General features: G+C 39.9%; 1 protein-coding gene across 6 annotated transcripts in view; it reads left to right on the forward strand.

Annotated features, from left to right (window-relative positions):
* The first annotated feature begins 456 nt into the window (after positions 1 to 456).
* Positions 457 to 19836, forward strand: part of GDPD1 (glycerophosphodiester phosphodiesterase domain containing 1) — a 33226-nt gene continuing 13846 nt past the window's right edge. For 4 of the 6 annotated variants that reach the window (XM_073315218.2, XM_073315220.2, XM_073315219.1 and 1 more), the window contains exons 1-4: positions 578 to 791; positions 12723 to 12765; positions 18017 to 18152; positions 18673 to 18718. In XM_073315218.2, coding sequence (XP_073171319.1) covers positions 653 to 791; positions 12723 to 12765; positions 18017 to 18152; positions 18673 to 18718 — 364 coding nt within the window. In that variant the 5' untranslated portion in view covers positions 578 to 652. Of the gene's footprint in view, positions 792 to 12722; positions 12766 to 17060; positions 18153 to 18672; positions 18719 to 19836 lie in introns of those variants that run through there. The other 2 variants (XM_073315217.2, XM_073315222.2) reach the window with 2 other exon arrangements.

Consider the following 19836-nt stretch of genomic DNA (forward strand, 5'->3'; position numbering starts at 1 on the left):
AGGTGAAATGGGGGCAAGCCCTTCCCCTATGGGGGATGGGAAGGGGAATTCCTTCCATGGCATAAGGTTCCCTGATGCTGGGTGGCAGGGTTTAATCTCGTTATGGGAAAGAAAGAAGTCTAACAACTCTGATGAAGGGAGGAAGTAAAGGAGAAATTAATTTGTCCTTGGGGAAGAGCCCTCCCAGAGAAGACAGAGGTTGGGGAGTTAATCCCATGTGTGTGATAGAGGGATACAATCTGTGGGAAGGTGTTTAATCCACCTCCTGGGATTGGGGGGGGTCCACGCAGGTGTGTGGTTAATTTCCCTCCTCTGTGAGTATGGCAGGGAATGATCTCAGGGAAGGTGAGACCCTGCCGGGGAACCCTTCCTGGGTGTATATGGCAGGGGGAGGGGTTAATCCCCCCTCGGAGTGGGGGGGGGGACTGAGGCCCCTGGGGGCTAGAAGGGGGGAGAATGAGCCCTCAGGTGTTAGAACTGAGTCAGTTTCCCTCAAGGGAGGGCCGAGCCCCCTCCTCGCGCGTGCGGCTGCGCGCCTGCGCTCTCCGTTCCCTCGCTCGGGTTGACCGGCGGGAGAGGCTGCGGCTGCGCGGGGTGGGGCGGGCTCGTGCGCGGCTGCCGGAGGCTGACCGGCTCGGGGGGAGCGGGCAGGATGGCCGGCGTCGCCCTGTGTCTGGTGTCTACGCTGGGCGGTTACCTCCTCACCTCGGTGCTGCTGCTCAAGTGCCCGGGACTGCTGCACCGGCCCAAGCGGCAGCGCTTCCGCTGCCGGCACATCTCCCACCGCGGCGGTGAGACCGGGCACCGGGGCCCGCGCGGCTCCTGCGGGAGCGGGGTCGTTTCCCGCCCTAACCCTGAGGGGTGCGGGGTCACCTCTCATCTCAAGGCTTGGGGGAGGGAGCACCCCTTTCCCCGGCTTTCCCCCATTCCTCCCCGGCACGGTGGTGGGGGATTCACCTCAAACCCCTCTCGCCAGGGCCCGGTCCTTGTTCTTGCGGGAGTCGGGGTCAGCAGCCCCCAGCCGCGCTGCGCCGCACAGGGCTGGTCATTCCCGACGCGGCCGCGGTATGTGTGTGACGCTGATCTGCCTGTTACCTGGGCGGCTTGGCTCTGCTAGGCTGGTAATAGCCGACACTGGGTGTTCTGGCTGCCTGCAACGCAGCGATTTCCGTTCGCACTGAGTGTGTCTCCCCCCCCCATCTTCTCCTCGGCACCCCATTTTCATCCCCCCCACCACCACCGCCGAATTGTCCTTGGTTTCAGGGCTGAACAAATTCTCCAGCTCCAAGCAAATCTCACATGGAGACCCCTGGCTTTCCGTGGAATCCACATTTTGGTGGTTTCTACCCCATATTCAAAGCGGGCCCAGATTCACTATCATTTTTTTTTCTCACACACACAAACAAAAGTGTGCTCTAGTGGTGAGAGCAGGGTATTGGGAGTCAGACTTCTGCGTCCTATTAAAATAATGAAAACATTTTCTAAAACCTAACTTTTACAAAATCTACGTTTCTGATTAGTGATTGACCTAAGTAATTTTGCACATAGTGTGTTTTCTAGGGTATGTTAGTTAGCATATAACCAGCCTATTGATTTACCTTCTCCATAGTTGCACCAATCAGCAGCTTTAAAAGTTAATTCTTATTCAATAGGATGGTTATCTGTTAGGCACTTCTATGCAAACAACCTTTAACTGAATGAAGGACAGTGTATATGCTGTATACTACAACTAGGGCAGTAATACTAACCTCAGGATACTGAAACAGCTAGTTCACCATGTAAGACTGATACTGTGAGAAGTGTGTTGGATGTATATATAACATAGTAGAAAAGAAAAGGAGTACTTGTGGCACCTTAGAGACTAACATTTATTGGAGCATAAGCTTTTGTGAGCTACAGCTCACTTGATCGGATGCATACAGTGGAATGCATTCAGTTTATGCGCAAATAAATTTGTTAGTCTTTAAGGTGCCACAAGTACTCCTTTTCACAGATGCAGACTAACACGGCTGCTACTCTGAAACCTATATAACATAGTGTTTGCTAAATAAAACTTCTTTAATCTACTGCTTTGGATATATTGTCAGGACCTTGCTGTGTTACCACTATGAAATTCAGAAATCAAGATATCTCTTAACCTCTTTGAGTTTCTCTTTGTACTGAGATGGCGGATCAAACTCTAACCCTTCTATCTCAGTTTACAGCACCTGCATAGAAGTCCTCATCCATTATTTGTAGATAATCTTCCATTGGTCTAAATTTTGAAATGGTAAATCTGAAAGATCAGTAACCTGAGCCCTGATATTCGATGCTAGAATCCATGCAGGCTGTGCAGATTGAGTTGCAGCCTGTTTTGAAAGCATTGCGTACCAGTCACACTCATTGCAAATAGGCTTCCACTTTGTATGTTTTTAATTGATAATGAACTATATTTTCTTGTGGTCATTGGGGGTTTGTACCGAGACTGTTATATGTACGAAGTTGAGGGAGGAGAGCCTTCTTATTTCATATGTGTTTTTGTAGAGTTCTGTCATCTTATAACTCATCTGCTGCTCTGTCCATGACTCTCATCTGCCCCACATTGATGTTCTCTGAAGTAGAATGTGAAATGAAACTCTCTAGATGTGGCCACTTTGGCTCAGTGCCAAGTATGCCAGGGAAGGAGGTCTGCAATTGTTTGTACCTTTGGCTATATATCTGACATACCAAGTAAGAAATAAATCACTGTGGAGAGGTACCTAAACATATAATATGTCAGAACACACGTTGTAAACCCAGCCTTTGCGTTTCGAAGGAAGGAAGATGATTCATTGCAGTAGTTCATTTTCTTATTTCAGTTCCTCTGTCACAAGTTAGTTCATGGAAATTGTGTTGCAGAACTAGGGCTCCTTTTTCAAAACATTACAACAGACATTTCCAGGGAATCTGACAGGGTGGATTTGATTTAAATCACTAGTCAGGAAGACTCGATTTAGTCATGGATTTCTACATAAAAATGCATTCTTTTTGGTTGCTATAACCTTTATACATATTCTTCACAATCAGAGATAGATGTAGGTTTCATTTTTAGAAGGTACACACTATACATTTTTAAGTGATTTATTTTGAAAACTTTTCAGATTAGTTTTACAGCTATATGAGAAAATGAATATTGTTTGGTTATTTCATTTACCAAAGTCATTGAGAGGTGAACTATCTCCAGTTCAACAGGTTAATCATTAATATTTGGAGGATTTTCTTGCCATGCTGCATTAGGAGGAGAACATCACCAGACAGATATTTAAATTGTTTTATTTAACTAAAACAACGTTATGTATTCCGCATTTTTTTTCTTCAACAGCAAACATATAATATTTTAACAAAATAAGCATATGAATTTTTGATTTTAAACATTCAAGTTTTTTAAAATCAGGTTTGTTTTTGTTAATTGTTTTTAACTAAAATAGTTACATGAAATATTTAAAAAAAAACACCACAAAAATTTAATAGACTATGGCAGCCAAGTCAACATAAGAAATTTAAAATATTGGCTTCTGCAGCTAACTCAGTGGTCTTCACCTTCATTTTCCTGTTTGTTCATAATCTGGAAAAGAAGAACAAGCTTACTTGCTTTTTCAGGTCCCAAACAATTTCTCAATTTCGAATGAATTAGTCCAAAGGAAGAAAATATTCTTTCTACACTGACAGAAGCAGCTGCTGTTATTAAAAGTAAGATTATCACTTAAACAGTCTTTGAATCCAAGTACTTAAGTGACTTCCAGCAGTTCACTGGTGTGACTTTCTTTAAAATATCATCAGCAAACGTATGTTTCTCGAATGGCTCTTATTCCCAAACTGCATCTCTTTTACGGCCTGCTGCCATTATAGGCTTTCCCTTCTAGTGAGAGAATGGTATGGTAGATCTCAAATCAATGAAGGCTACACTCAGAAAGACCTCAAGACTTCTGGAATATGCTGCTCAAACAGTTTCACTTTTGTTTCTACTGCCTGTCCCTCCCTTCTCACATTTATCTCCAGACTTTTTCTCCTTGTCCAGATTTATTCCACCCCCAAAAATCTTCTATTCTAGGGGTGGCCAACCCATGACTCCGGAGCCACATGCGGCTCTTCAGAGGTTAATATGCTGCTCTTGGCATAGGCGCTGACTCTGGGGCTGGAGCTACAAGTTTCCAATGTGCTGTGGGGTGCTCACTGCTCAACCCCCAGCTCTGCCCCCACTCCACCCTTTCCCCCAAGGCCCCTGCTCCTTCCCCCCGAGCCTACCATGCCATCAATCCTCCCACCCCCAGAGCCTCCTGCGCACACGAAACAGTTGATTGCAGCAGGCAGGCGGGAGGGGGGAGACACTGATTGGTGGGATTGCTGCCAGGCAGGAGGTGCTGGGGGCTGGACGGGGGTGCAAGCTGATGGGAGGCTGCTGATGTATTACTGTGGCTCTTTGGCAATGTACATTAGTAAATTCTGGCTCCTTCTCAGTCTCAGGTTGGCCACCCTGTTTCATTCATTGAACTTTTTGAAACCTTGCACTTTTAGAGAGAGGTAAGGGATTGACTTTGTGTACACAAATTTGCAGAGGGATGATAGGGTTGGGGTCTGTTATTTCTCACCTCTATATATTATTTATTTTAAAGCATTTTTGCTGTTAACGAGCGTGTTATCTCTGGAGACATGAATCCACAGTCTGAGAACTGCAAAACTAAGTATCTCTAATGATATATTCTAGACTGAGCATTGAGTCCCATTGGGTAGATAGAAAGCTTATGCTCAAATAAATTGGTTAGTCTCTAAGGTGCCACAAGTACTCCTTTTCTTTTTGCGAATACAGACTAACACGGCTGCTACTCTGAAACCTAAATAATCTATACAGAAACCACTATAACCCCATAAGATTGGGTCCCTAATCCATGAACTATTGGAACTCATTTACAAAACTTTTCATAAACATTATATGAATATATTGTCTCATACTATAGAATTAGAATTTATAATCCCTATTCCATGATAAGATGTCTTTGAGCTATAATGTATCTTAATTAAAACTATCTTTAGATAGGTTTTTTCCTCAAAAAGCATTTTATCCAAAAAATCTGATTTAAATAAAAAAAATAGTTTAAAAAAAAATCATTGATTTTTATCCACCCTGGAATCTGAAAGATGACATGGTAATTCTATAGAAAGGACTTAATTAGTCCTCTGGTACTCTCCCAGATTTTCTCCCTACAAATTCAAAAAGCTTTGTCTCAACCATTAACTGTAGCCTTTTATATTTCTGAGATTGGGCACTTAGCACAAGAGAAAATTGTTGATCTGATGAGGAACATAAAAATACAGCAGGTAAGTTTTAAACATTTTCCCTGGTGTTAGCTGTGTAATTTATCATTAGTCCTAAATTTCTTAGGTAGTATTGAAAAACAAAATGGTTAAGTGAGTACTTGAACAATTACCCATATTAGTTAATGAGTGAGATGAATCCTTTAGTTGAAAGACTGCGGGACAAATATTTTGTAAGAGTAAAATTTCTTTTGACTCTGGTAAAGGTAACTTTTTAAAAAAAAAACAAAAAACAGTGATTTTTGTCAGGGTGATTAGTGGCTGGAGTCAGTGATTAAACTTATTTTTTTTCTGAGAACTACTGCTACAGAGCACTTGGTAACTATGTGTGTCCTAGATGTCACACAGGACTTTCTTCTCATTAAACTGTACATGCTTGCACTGGGTAATATAACCTGTCAGCGTGGTCTTAAATTTCATTCTTACATTCATGAGATGCACACATTTTTTAAAAAGAAAAGGAGGACTTGTGGCACCTTAGAGACTAACCAATTTATTAGAGCATAAGCTTTCGTGAGCTACAGCTCACTTCCTCAGATGCATATCGTGGAAACTGCAGCAGGCTTTATATATACACAGAGAATATGAAACAATACCTATTCCCACCCCACTGTCCTGCTGGTAATAGCTTATCTAAAGTGATTTCCAGCACAAATCCAGGTGCTGGAAATCACTTTAGATAAGCTATTACCAGCAGGACAGTGGGGTGGGAATAGGTATTGTTTCATATTCTCTGTGTATATATAAAGCCTGCTGCAGTTTCCACGATATGCATCTGAGGAAGTGAGCTGTAGCTCACGAAAGCTTATGCTCTAATAAATTGGTTAGTCTCTAAGGTGCCACAAGTCCTCCTTTTCTTTTTGCGAATACAGACTAACACGGCTGTTACTCTGAAACCTGACACATTTTTTAATCTTCCTTCTGCTGTCTAAGTTCTTGCACCATGTCCTTTACTTTGGCCTTTGAGTACCTTTTTCTTGCTTGCTTACCATATTATAAGGCTTGGAGTATAAATGTATCTTAAAAAGAAATTAAAACAAAATAGATAATACCAGGAGGATCTAGGCAATAGTTTGAATTTTCTATCCATCATGACTTTTCTGTGTAGCCTGCTTCCATGCTTGAAACTTTAGGAGAAATCATCTCCTGAGCTGACATCTGACTCCTGTTTCTGCTGTGGAAAATTCCTGATCACTTCATATATTCATAGATACTAAGGTCAGAAGGGACCATTATGATCTTCTAGTCTAACCTCCTGCACAATGCAGACCACAGAATTTCACACACCCATTCCTGCGAAAAACCTCTCACCTTCAGATATGTTGCCAGAGTGCAACTCCCGTTTTTCTTGCTGATTTTGTTCGTTGCTAATGGGTTTGTTTAATCCCATTTAGACTGTTGTATTATTCTCTTTTCTCACTGCATAACCAGCTGAAGTCAGCTGGTAAAAACCCCTATTCTAGGAATCTGGCTAGCAGCAGGCCAGGCAATAAAACTCCAGTTCTAGCTCAGCTACCTCCTTTGGCTGTCGGGTTCTGTGTTCACTCCACTGCCTTTGGAATCTTCAACCAACTTTCTGTTCTGGCTGCTCTTTAAACTATTCTTTCTGCTCCCCCAAAACACCCACAAGCATGACTGTCTTGCCGATCTATTTGTCTCACTGCTACCTGTGCCATGTGGCTGGCCACACCCATCATTTAAAGCCTGATTTGTGGACTTCCATGCTGCTACTGGAGATTAACTTGATATTTGCTTTTGTTTTTTCTTCACATTTTGGACTTATGGACTGTGTTACTACAATGAAGTCAAAGTTTAAGATAGTTTAAGCTTCTTGTCCTCATTACTAAGGCGTTATGTGGCTTTGCCTTATCTAAGGAATTGAGTTAAGCTACATTGATATAAGCCATGTTTGAATTAAATTAAATGTGTTCGCACACAGTCTTGCTGTAGTATAACTAAATCAGTTTAAAATCGTACATTTAAATTAAACTGGTGCAACTTTGAATGTAGGCAAGACTTTAGATTCTAAACCCCCTTTTATTACTTCTCTTCTGAGTCTGAAGTTCATTTAAGTCTCTTGAATTAGCTCTGTGTACATTTTCTGAACAACTCTGCTATAAAAGGTTTAGAAAACCTAACCTGTGAGGAATGGTTAAAAACCTGGGCATGTTATGCTCTGGACAAAAGAAGACTGTTGGGGAACCTGACAACAGTCTTCAAATATGTTAAAGGCTATTTTAAAGAGGACTATGATAAATTGTTCTCCCTGTCCACTGAAGGTAGGAAAAGGCATAATTGGCTTTGTCTTTAGCAAGGGAGATTTAGATAAGGTATTAGGAGAAACTTTCCAGCTGTGAGGTTAGTTAAGCTCTGGAATAGGCTTCCAAGAGAGGTGGAATTCCCATCCCTGGAGATTTTTCAGAACAGACAGATAGAGAGACAGCTAAGAAATGAAATAAAAAAAATAAGCAGTTTGTATCATGCCATCAGTCTCTCATGTTCTATCAGTCTAACCATAGTACACTTTTCAGAGTAGCAGCCGTGTTAGTCTGTATTCGCAAAAAGAAAAGGAGTACTTGTGGCACCTTAGAGACTAACCAATTTATTTGAGCATAAGCTTTCATGGCTCACTTCATCGGATGCATTCAGTGGAAAATACAGTGGGGAGATTTATATACATAGAGAACATGAAACAATGGGTGTTATCATACACACTGTAACCAGAGTGATCACTTAAGGTGAGCTATTACCAGCAGGGGGGACACCTTTTTAGTGATAATCAAGGTGGGCCATTTCCAGCAGCTGACAAGAACGTCTGAGGAACAGTGCGGGGTGGGGGGATAAACATGGGGAAATAGTTTTACTTTGTGTAATGACCCATCCACTCCCAGTCTCTAGTCAAGCCTAAGTTAATTGTATCAAGTTTGCAAATTAATTCCAATTCAGCAGTCTCTTGTTGGAGTCTGTTTTTGAAGTTTTTTTGTTGAAGTATTGCCACTATTAGTTCTGTAATCGAGTGACCAAAGAGATTGAAGTGTTCTCCAACTGGTTTTTGAATGTTATAATGCTTGATGTCTGATTTGTGTCCCTGTATTCTTTTACGTAGAGACCGTCCAGTTTGACCAATGTACATGGCAGAGGGGCATTGCTGGCACCTGATGGCATATATCACATTGGTAGATGTGCAGGTGAACGAGCCTCTGATATTGTGGCTGATGTCATTAGGCCCTCTGATGGTGTCCCCTGAATAGATATGTGGACACAGTTGGCAATGGGCTTTGTTGCAAGGATAGGTTCCTGGGTAAGTGGTTCTGTTGTGTGGTATGTGGTTGCTGGTGAGTATTTGTTTCAGGTTGGGGGGCTGTCTGTAAGCAAGGACTGGCCTGTCTCCCAAGATCTGAGAGAGTGATGGGTCGTCCTTCAGGATAGGTTGTAGATCCTTGATGATGCATTGGAGAGGTTTTAGTTGGGGGCTGAAGGTGACGGCTAGTGGCGTTCTGTTATTTTCTTTGTTGGGCCTGTCCTGTAGTAGGTAACTTCTGGGTACTCTTCTGGCTCTGTCAGTCTGTTTCTTCACTCCAGCAGGTGGGTATTGTAGTTGTAAGAATGCTTGATAGAGATCTTGTAGGTGTTTGTCTCTGTCTGAGGGGTTGGAGCAAATGTGGTTGTATCGTAGAACTTGGCTGTAGACAATGGATCATGTGGTGTGGTCTGGATGAAAGCTGGAGGCATGTAGGTAAGTATAGCGGTTAGTAGGTTTCCAGTATAGGGTGGTATTTATGTGGCCATCGCTTATTAGCACCGTAGTGTCCAGGAAGTGGATCTCTTGTGTGGACTGGTCCAGGCTGAGGTTGATGGTGGGATGGAAATTGTTAAAATCATGGTGGAATTCCTCAAGGGCTTCTTTTCCATGGGTCCAGATGATGAAGATGTCATCAATGTAGCGCAAGTAGAGTAGGGGCATTAGGGGACGAGAGCTGAGGAAACGTTGTTCTAAGTCAGCCATAAAAATGTTGGTGTACTGTGGGGCCATGCGGGTACCCGTAGCAGTGCCGCTGATTTGAAGGTATACATTGTCCCCAAATGTGAAATAGTTATGGGTGAGGACAAAGTCACGAAGTTCAGCCACCAGGTTTGCCGTGACATTATTGGGGATACTGTTCCTGACGGCTTGTAGTCCATCTTTGTGTGGAATGTTGGTGTAGAGGGCTTCTACATCCATAGTGGCCAGGATAAAGTTGCCATTCGACCTGTCAGTCTGAGAGTCCCACAGCCAGTGACCTCTGCAGTTAAATTCTATGAACTAGTGGAAATGAGTGAGGCCTTGTCTAAACACAGAAGCTGCACCAGTTAACTTAAAATGGTATCATGCAGTTTTTGTATCTGGAGTCTTACATCAGTTTAAAAGTATTTCAGTTTAACTTGCACCTGTAAATTTACCAAGCTAAACAGATGTAAGCAGAGTCAGGATGAGCTCCACCCTGACATCTGGTGGTGAAGTGTGGCAAGTTGTGGAAAAGAACTTCAGGGGCTGATCTCATTTTGCATAGGCACACCCACCCCACCTAGAATGAGGCCATAGCTGCCCAAATGGTCACTTTGGCTGCTGTGGGATCCCCAGTGTCTCTGTTATTGGGGCAGGAAGAATAAATTGTTATTACCCTGATTATGGGAATCAAGGACAGTGGAACTGTACTTGGCCTTTTGTTATGATGGAGGGAGTCGCCATCAACTAAGTAGCACTCGCTAGGCAAGGGACATGGGTTCCAAAACTCTGTGAATTGAGAGAGGCTGGGGACAGGTATTCATACTTGGTGGCATGGGCCCCCTGCAATGCATCCAGTGAAGTGAGCTGTAGCTCACGAAAGCTTATGCTCAAATAAATTTGTTAGTCTCTAAGGTGCCACAAGTACTCCTTTTCTTCTTCCAGATACTGTAGCTCTTGTATGTTTCCAGTTTTTTATTTTATTTTATGGACTATGATCCTTGTTTAAAAACAAGTGTATCTACATGCTAGGCTAATTTCAAAGGCTTGTTCAGGATTAGGGAAGGGTCATCTTAATCTTGCAAATCTCTTTTTAGATTACTCCTGGCTCAGAGTAAAATAGGTTTGTATATCTGCCCTCTTCCCAGCTGAAACTAATGTCCTTTTCACTACCCCCATGCCAGGCCCCTCTATCTTGGCAAAAATCCTTTTGGATGCTAATTAGGCTTCTGTTTATTTTACTCAAATTGATTCAGGGAGTATCCTAAATGTAAAGGTACAGGCTTCTGTTTTCTAATAATTCCAACTTTGTATCAAATATGAATTTTTGGCAGGTAGAATTAAATTTGTCATAATTCTACAGTAACCTTACTCTGGTCATTCTGGGCATTTTGTGGCTGTTTCCTGTCTATTTAGGTCATAAACTGCATGGGGCAAGAATGTAATCTTCCTGTGTTTTGTACAGTCCTAAACATGCTGCACTTAACAAATAGCCTCATGAAAGTGGCCAGGCCCTCTTTAAAATTTATAATATTTTAATCTCATCTACAGTATTGCAGAAAATGGAACGTGTCACACAGATAATATAAGACATAGACCATAAGTAGTTAAAAAATTATCATGTCCTGAGTAGACAAGGAGTTTTCTAACTTTTTCACAGCGTGGACCACTTCTTTAGAGAGTGTCACATGGACTATCTTCTGTCCCGTTTACAATAACATAATATCACAGTGTGGCAACTACAGCAACTAGTTAAATGAGAAAGTAATAAGATTTTTTTTTCTGTTTTTAATTTACCTTCTTTTAGTGCGATGATGTATTCTGAAACAAGTAGAATCCAAGACTATGTAACCAAATAGGCCTGTGGACCAACAAATGCTTTGCTGACTGCAGTTTGCGAACCTCTGATGTGGAGTCATTGCCGAAATTTGTTCACAAAAATAAATAAGGCTTGACTTCTCATTCTGAAGCCATCTTCAGTTTTATTGTGTCTTCCCCATGCAATATCAACATGGAACACATTTAGAGCAAAATTTTTAGTGTCTCTAGTGGAAGCTATAGTAGTGAAGAGGAGTATTTTGAACACTGGCTGGGCGGTATTGTTAGGGAGAGTAGGCTTCAAGAGCATGGTCAGTACACTCTTTCTTTCACAGGTTTCAGAGTAACAGCCGTGTTAGTCTGTATTCGCAAAAAGAAAAGGAGGACTTGTGGCACCTTAGAGACTAATAAATTGGTTAGTCTCTAAGGTGCCACAAGTCCTCCTTTTCTTTCTTTCACAGTGTTCATTCTCCCCCGTCCCTGAAGTAGATCTCTTGTGTGTTCTACTGCTATATCATGGAACCCATTCTCATGACCGAAGATACTCGAGACAAAGTTCTCCAGTAGTGGGGTGTTACTGTTGGCCTGCCATCTCTTGAGATGATGTTAGTTCAGCTCAGTTTCTAAAGAATTCAGTTTGCACCATCTCTGTCTGGAAGCTGAAATTATCTTCTCCACAGCACATACTGCCCTCATTTGAAAGGGCCTTAGGCTAATCTTAAATCCCGCAGCTGGCTTTGTGTTCGCATGTTCAATAAGTTTCGCAATGTTTTAGTTAATCTGCAGAATTTGTCAAGAAGTCATACAGGATTCATTATTCTTAGTACTAGCAGTGGGAGTCAACCCAAGTCTCTTGACTGATATCAATCAAAGTTCTCTTGTCTGAAGCAGACTTGTTTTGTGGCAAGTGTCTTATTATAGATAATTGTTAAGTGTCTGGTTCATTTCACCTGTGCTATTGACCTAGCACTTTAATGCAAATTGAAAAATAGTCTGAAGTATGTAGTATTCTAAATGTCTTGTTGGTGATTTGCAGATGATATATAATGAGGATAAAATGCATTTTAGGGAGTTCTACAAAACAGCCGTCAGTTGCTTTTTTTGATATAGAGGTTCAGGGCAGGGCACTATGTCTTGGGAGTAGTAGTCTTTGTGGACCACAGATCTGTATTCTGTACATTGAGTAGTCTGCTCTACTTTATGCCAGTTATGTGGGGACCTCTGGCAAGTTCCCCATATGGCCCTTTGGGGAAAGTCTGAGTCTCTAATTTATATAATACTCAAGAATAACTTCAGTGCTTTCTGTGTTCAAAGTGCTATACTAACGCTAAAACTTAAAACACTTCTATGAGATTAAGTATTAGCCCCATTTTACAGAATGGAAAGCTGAGGCTCAAAGAGGTGACGTGACTTGTTTAAAATGATACAGTCAGTCAGTGTCAGGATTCCTGGCTCATTCCTCCAGACCACATTCCCTCATAAACTGACACTTTTTACCCACTGAATTGTTTACGTTCAGTGGTATATTTTCCCTCAGGGTATCATAAAAAGATGTCTTTTATGAAATTTGTTCTTGATGTTTTCACAGGTGCTGGAGAGAACCTGGAAAACACAATGACAGCTTTTCGCCAGTAAGTACAAAAGGAACAAATACCTAAAATAGTCTTATTTAATAATTTTGTCTGTATGCGACTCATTAAAGAATTGTATTTGGCACATAGCAACTGTTTAAGATACAGTATTCCATTTCTATAATAATACTTTACGTTTCTATAACTAACATCTGTCATCCAGGTGCTTTACACATAGTAAGTATCATCCTCATTTACAGATGGGGAAACTGAGGCACAGATGTTGCGACTTCCCCATGATCATATGTTAAGACAGTGGCAGTTGGGAACAGAACCCAGGCAAGCTGATTACTATCTCCCTGCTCGAACTATGAAAACATACAGCATGTTTCTTTAATACTGCCTTTGAAAAGCTACATATTTAGATGCATGAGACTTGTGTTATAAAGATGGCAGTTAGTACTGACATCAGTGTATTTGAAAATCAGAGTAGCCTGGTGTCAGTTCTTTGCACTGCATTTGGGCCACTATATGGAGATTCATTTTGTTCTTTCAATAAATTACAAAGCTTTTTGCATAGTTCATGTGTTGCACAGATGTCTCTTGAAGAGATTTACCACAGAGGACAAAGAGGGGAGACCAAAGTGGGCTAGGGGATTCTACTCATGGCATTGTCTGGTGACTTCTGTATTTAAATGAATAGTGTATGGGAGAAAAAGGAAATGTTAAACCTGGTGTTTTTTTCCCTTGGCTTCAAAAATTAAACACAGCAAGTTAGTAAAGTTCTGCATGCATGTCTCTGTGAAAAGCATTCCTGGAACTGAGTGTCTCTCTCTTTTTGGATTAGATCTCTTATTTTAAGACTTCCATTTATTTTCAAATCTCTTCTTAAAACTCTTCTCTCTCTTCCTCTCGTAACTACAGTATCTTTACACCGTTGCTTTCTGTAATTTTTATCATTTGCTGTTACTAGTGGGATATAATTCAAAAGACTCTAGTGTATTTCAAATAACAGTGCACATTCATATGCTAATTAAGACCCCGGACTGGGATTCAGGAGACTTGGGTTCTTTGTTCAATTCCTTGGTGTGGAAGCCTGAGGCAAGTCACTCCTTTTGCTGTACCTCTGTTTCCTCATTGTAAAAGGGGATAATAATCCCTTCTTCACACGATTGTTGAGGCTTAAATTGTTAATGTGTGCAGACTGCTTTAAGATAATTGATGGAAGGTTCATTAGAAGTGCATATTATGGTTTTTTGCATACCTGCTGTGTACCTGGCTTGTATGAAAGTCTCTTACCTGTGGGTTTTTCAACTGAGTTGATATTGGGAAGTCTTTTCTAAAGCCTCTCAAACTACAGCCTTCGAAAATGGTGAATTACAACAAAGTTCTCAGCAGTATTCCAGAAAAAAACAAATCCAACATTCCTCACAGTCACCTAAGAGTAGAGAGGCAGAAATGTCTTCTTTTTTTTAAACTTTATTTGTATTTAACAGCTTCATCACAGTTAGTACATTTTCTTCCAGAGTATGCAGCAGTGCCAGTGTTCCTAACCAAACAGCACTATTGAAAAGCGCCACAGGGCTTCTAATCTCCTTAGCATAGCGGGTGTTTTTTGTTGTTGTTTTTTTAAACTGCCTCTCTTTTTTTTTTTTTCTTCAACTCAGCTAACACACACTCCTCAAAGCAAGCTGTTACCAATTCTCAGCTTTCTCTTAAAACCTATGTAGTAGGTTGTCTTAAATCTGTCATTTTGACTATTTGTTTTAACTTTATCTAAAGTTTTCTTCACTTAAATACAACTAGCTGGGGCAAAATTTTGCATGTTTCCTCATCTGCATTTAAGTGTATTTATATATCAGTAATGTGTGTTGCATAATTCTTACCTGGTTAACTTGATTTTACCATTTTAAGTTCCTACAATGCTCAGAGGTGTACAGGGTCGTGGTTCCTGCCCTAAGGAATACAGTAAGAGTAAAATAGTACTTTGAGGTATTGTTTGAATTCATTACTATCAATCCCTGTCAGATTCACAGTTAATATCAGTTAGATTGTTGGCTCTTCAGACCAAGGACCACATTTTTCTTATTTGTAATTCAAAGCACCCAACATATTTGTGGATGCTGTAAAATATAATATAAGCGCACACACTGATTTTAGGTTTAAAATTATTTCTAAACACAGCGTGATTTTAAAAAAAAATCTTTCAAATTATGTTGGGACGTTGCATGCAAGGTGCTACAAGAATCACAATAGAAATCTTAATTGCATCTAGAATACAAAATTAACCTTAGCATCATGACCTTTGGCAGGAGTCAGATAAAGAAGCTATCAAGAGATTGCCACATCTTTTCACTGGGTTTTAGTTTCTTCTTCTAAAACTATATTGTTGATGTGAGAGAGTTCATTAGCGAGTTCGCTGGGCTTCAGGAAATAAAAGAGAGCTTTGTCAGTCTGGTGTTTATAAACTATGGGCATTGCCAAATGGGAATGCATCTTTAAGCCTTCTGTTCTGATATCTCTCACTACTTGGAACAAGTGGGGGCTTTACGAAAACAAACAGCTGTATTTTTGTGAGTTTATCCCTAAACCTAAAAAGTCTTGCTTGGTCGGGGTTTTATTGTTAGGTTGTGAATGAGTCTGTTTGACATCTCAAGTACTGAAGTGGATGTCCAGCAATACCAGAATACTTTGTATTTTTGAGTCAGGGAATGTCTTGTCTTTTTTAGGGCAATGTGAGTTTGAGAAGTTCTGATTGTGCTGTAGAGCAGACTGCCATTTTCAGCTGAAACCACTAAGTAGTAGGAAGAGCCACAAGTACTCCTGTTCTTTTTGCGGATTCAGGCTGACACGGCTGCTACTCTGAAACCCTTCTAGCTATAGCTACTAGTTAGAGGCTGGCAAACACGTAGGATCATTGACAATAGGAGCCGTTGTTTTCCTGCTTCCATTCAACAATAGCTCTGTGTTTTTAAGCAATTGTATCATTTGATAAAAAGTTTGGGTATTTAATGGTAGTATATGATACTGGACTGTCACTCATGAACTTGGCCACTGTCCTGTAGTATAGCTAGAAATGCTGTTTTTTCCAGAGACCCAGTCAACTGAAACCAGGCTGAATATCAGAATATTCTTGATATTGTATTTTCTTTTCTTCTCGCACTCAATTATTGAGACTGAATGGTACCTAACAGCAGACAGGTTTTAACCTGACAGATTCCTGATTCTTTATCATCATCACAGCTAGGTCAGAAGTCATGTTAAGCAGCCTTATGGTAATATGCTACAGTGTTTGTTTTGTAGTGTTGCGTGTATGTTATGCTTAAATCATAAAATGCCAAATTGAAATCAATGAAAAGTCTCCAATTGACTTGAATGAACATTGGATCCGGCCGAAATGCTGAAATCAAACCACGCTGGTAAAATGTTTAAGATTCATTGTCAGACAGCTAAGAAAAATATTTAATGGTTTTAACAGAAAGGCTTTCAGACTTTGGCTTGTATTTCTTAACTGTCTGGTGTAACTTAATCTCCTGGGTCTCTATTATGTTGATAGATGATGAATTCAGTTTTCATTGGAGACTGAAGCCCAGTTTGAGTTTAATATTTTTAATTTATTTATATCCAGCAGTTTTTAAAAAAGAATACTTCTCTGCCTTATCTGCACTGTATTGAGAGTTCATAGAAGTTTTGATACTAGGGTTGTGATAATCTAAATAATAGAATGGAAAATATGTGGCAAAGTCCTCTGCACTGCTCTGAAAATCTAAACCTGGATTTTTGTTAGTGATCATTTTCAATTATTTAATGAGTTGGAGAATGCTTAGATAGGAGGTTTGAATGCTTACTTTTAAAAAAGACAGATGGGGTCAATAAAGTAATATTTTAGTGTGTATGTGTAATATGCCAAGCAATGTACCATCCTTGTCAGTCTTACTCACAAAGCAGGAAACAAATAGAGTCCTTACTGTATCCACATCCCTAGTAATTTTAGATCCTTGAAGAGGCATTACATAATGTGTGTACTTGTCACTAGTTAACATTTGACTTCTTGTTGATGGTGGTAAAATGAGGTCATATCTTCCCAGGAAGTGATATTCACAGCTTTAAAAGTTAGTGATTGACCTTTTTTACAAACTGGTTTCAGAGGCTTAATTTGTAAATCTTAATAATATATTGCAAATTATTCCTGACCAATCTGCTCTAATTGATTTTACCTGTAGAAATTAGACTCTCAAATCTAATTCTGGATTTTTTTTCAATTTAAGTGAAATAAAACTGTAAACATAAACGGATGTATCAAGTTAAACTAACTTAAATTTTGTGTTTTTTTGTTTTAAATTAATACTCCTCAGGATTCTCCATTCTTCCACCTTTCCCTTCACAAAGAAAATGTCCATCAACTATTTCCTACAGTCACCCACTATAGGCATACAGGGGGAATTTAATCTCCTGGGTTTGTTTAGTCCTTTGCCTCTCAACTGAGACTATCAAATGTGTCAGTTATGGAATTGGTTTCTGTGGTATGGGCTCCTGTGCACTAGTGACTTGATTGTGGAGTTTGGTGATCTCATAGGTCACCTGGGACTTCTCAGATGGTAACAGCTTTTGTTCAGTACTAAAGTGAGCTGCATTTGGGCCAGTATCCAAAAGGTGCAAGGCTGTATGTCCCTTCGCTAATTCCCTGAGCCATCCAGTCCCTGCTAACTTAAATCAGACAAGGTTTTTAAAAAGAAAAGATTCGCAGTACTGAAGTGTTCAATTAGCTGTCTCTTGTATGTCATTTAAAGACATTTTTTAACACTTTAAAAAAATCTTTAATTTAAAAGAAAATTGTATGCCGTTCAAATAATTTTCATTAAAGAGAGTTTAAATTTATAATTTTCCTAACAGTAAATATGCTGAGGCTAGAAGGTATCAAATGTCAAAATTATTAAACTGTGACCATGGAGAGTGAAGTACCCTATCACCCTTATAATTGGTACCTCTGGGTTGAGAGAGATTAGCAAGCCTGTGTGTTGAGGCTTAGACAGTACAGGGGGAAAATATACGTGATCTGCACAGAGGCCAGGGAGTCGGGCGCTTCCAAGTTCAAATCCCAGCTTAGTCACTGATTTTGACACTGTTCTTATGCCAGTTGTTAACTTTGCTGTTCCCCAGCTTCAAATTGTATATATGTAAATAATTTAAAGTCTCTTGGTTTCACCAGGACCAAGTTCACTGAATAAAAGTTTGTGCGTTTATAAATTAGTTTTGTATGCCACACAACTATGTGGTATATGGTTCAAGACTGTTTTCTGGCTTGCTGCAGTGCAGTTAATGTGGGGACAGATATGTTGGAGCTAGATTGCCATCTGACGAAAGACGAACAAGTAGTGGTATCACATGATGAGAATCTGAAGAGAGCAACTGGAGTTGACGTCAGTATATCTGACCTCAAGTACGTGGTAAGTTTAAGAAAATTTTAAAAACCTAATGGTTAAAAAATAGGCAACAGATATATATTGCTTTAAGACATCACGCTAGGGAAGGAAGCAAAGGACACTGCACTTGTGATTTCCAAAGTGTGTGTCTTAGATTTGTAGTGTGTCCTTCAATATCTAAGTACTGAGCCATTGTTTTAAAAACACATCTCTTGCCAAACGCATTTTCAATAACATTTTAATTGAATTACCAAGGTCTTAGATAAAAATTTCAAAATCATGCTTTGGTTTATTCAGTCTCTGCTAGGGTAGCTCTAAGAATATTCATTCTGCTTTGTGTCATTGTGCAAACAACTCGCAAAACCATTTTTAATACAGCGGCAAAGAGACCTTATAAATATATACAGAATGTTAGTTATCTTTTCAAGATAATCAATGTTTATATGATTTATGCCTTGAAATTTGTTATGCTCCATGTGTTTCAAGAAAAACAGTCACTGTATTTGTGTATTTATGCTAATGTTCATTTTTGTTTTTTTTAAAGGAACTCCCACCATATCTCTGCAAATTGGATGTCACCTTTCAGAAAGGTAATCTTTTTGTTTCTTTGTAGGTAAACCTATCATTTTAAATTGCAACAGCATTTATAATATTTTTCCATGAATTAACAATAGCATAGTTCTTATTCTGAAAAATGGAATGGAAGATTGTTTGTTTTAATCATCTGCCTTGATTAAAAAAAAATTTGTTTTTTAAAGCTCTTTTGGTTACTAAGGTCAGATTGATATGTTCCACATCACTGGGTAGTGGTTTAATTTAAGATGTTTACTCGGGAGGAGAGATTTTCCTGTTCAGTTACTTGCATGCAGTAGGTACATCCACTTTCCAATTCCCCTGTGATTTCTTTTAAGATTGTTGATTCATGATCCCTGATATGGCAGTAGGGATGGTTTTTCTCTTTCCAACTCATGGCATTTGGCTAGTGTGCTATCTGCTTGTGACTTCAAGAGACTTTTTGGATCTACTACGCTGTTCTGGTAGAGACTTCTACAATATTCTGGCTGACACAAATGCATTTTCAGCAGAAGGAATGGGGAGAGTGAGTTGTTCTGTTAATGGGTTTAAAAGAAGCACCAATATAGCTGTGAGAGGAGGAAAGCATATAAAATGGTGAACATATTCCTCATGAAAACAAGCTGCTGGTTCTCAGGCTGCTACTTAAATAGATCATGTTCACCATGTTGACAGATTCAAATTAAAAGTAATTACCCCACCTCAAAGCCTCTGAAGACTTTATCAAATGGGCTAAATTGAAGGACTTAGTAGTATCTGTATTTAGTATTAATGGTCCTCAACGTTGTTTTGAATAACCTTGGGCATATTTGAAACTTCCATCAAGAATCTTAAAGCATTTAAAAAACACTAAATGAAGCTTCACAATTATCCTATTTTACAAATGAGGAAATAAGGGTACAAAGGTCAACTGACTTGCCCAAGGTAACACAGCATCTGTGGGACTGAAACCTGGATTTCCTGGCTCCTGTTCCCTTCTCCAACCACTAGATAATGCTTCCCCAGTAAATAAAAGTTTAAGAAGAGAATACACTTTCTTAACTAGATGATACCTATCTATTCTTTCTATCAGTCCCAACTTCTGTTTAACATTATCTATTAACCATTAAATTTAGCAGGTTGGAGCTGTTGGAAG

The sequence above is a fragment of the Lepidochelys kempii genome, chromosome 17 (genome assembly GCF_965140285.1).
Source record: "Lepidochelys kempii isolate rLepKem1 chromosome 17, rLepKem1.hap1, whole genome shotgun sequence".
Lineage (NCBI taxonomy): Eukaryota > Metazoa > Chordata > Testudines > Cheloniidae > Lepidochelys > Lepidochelys kempii.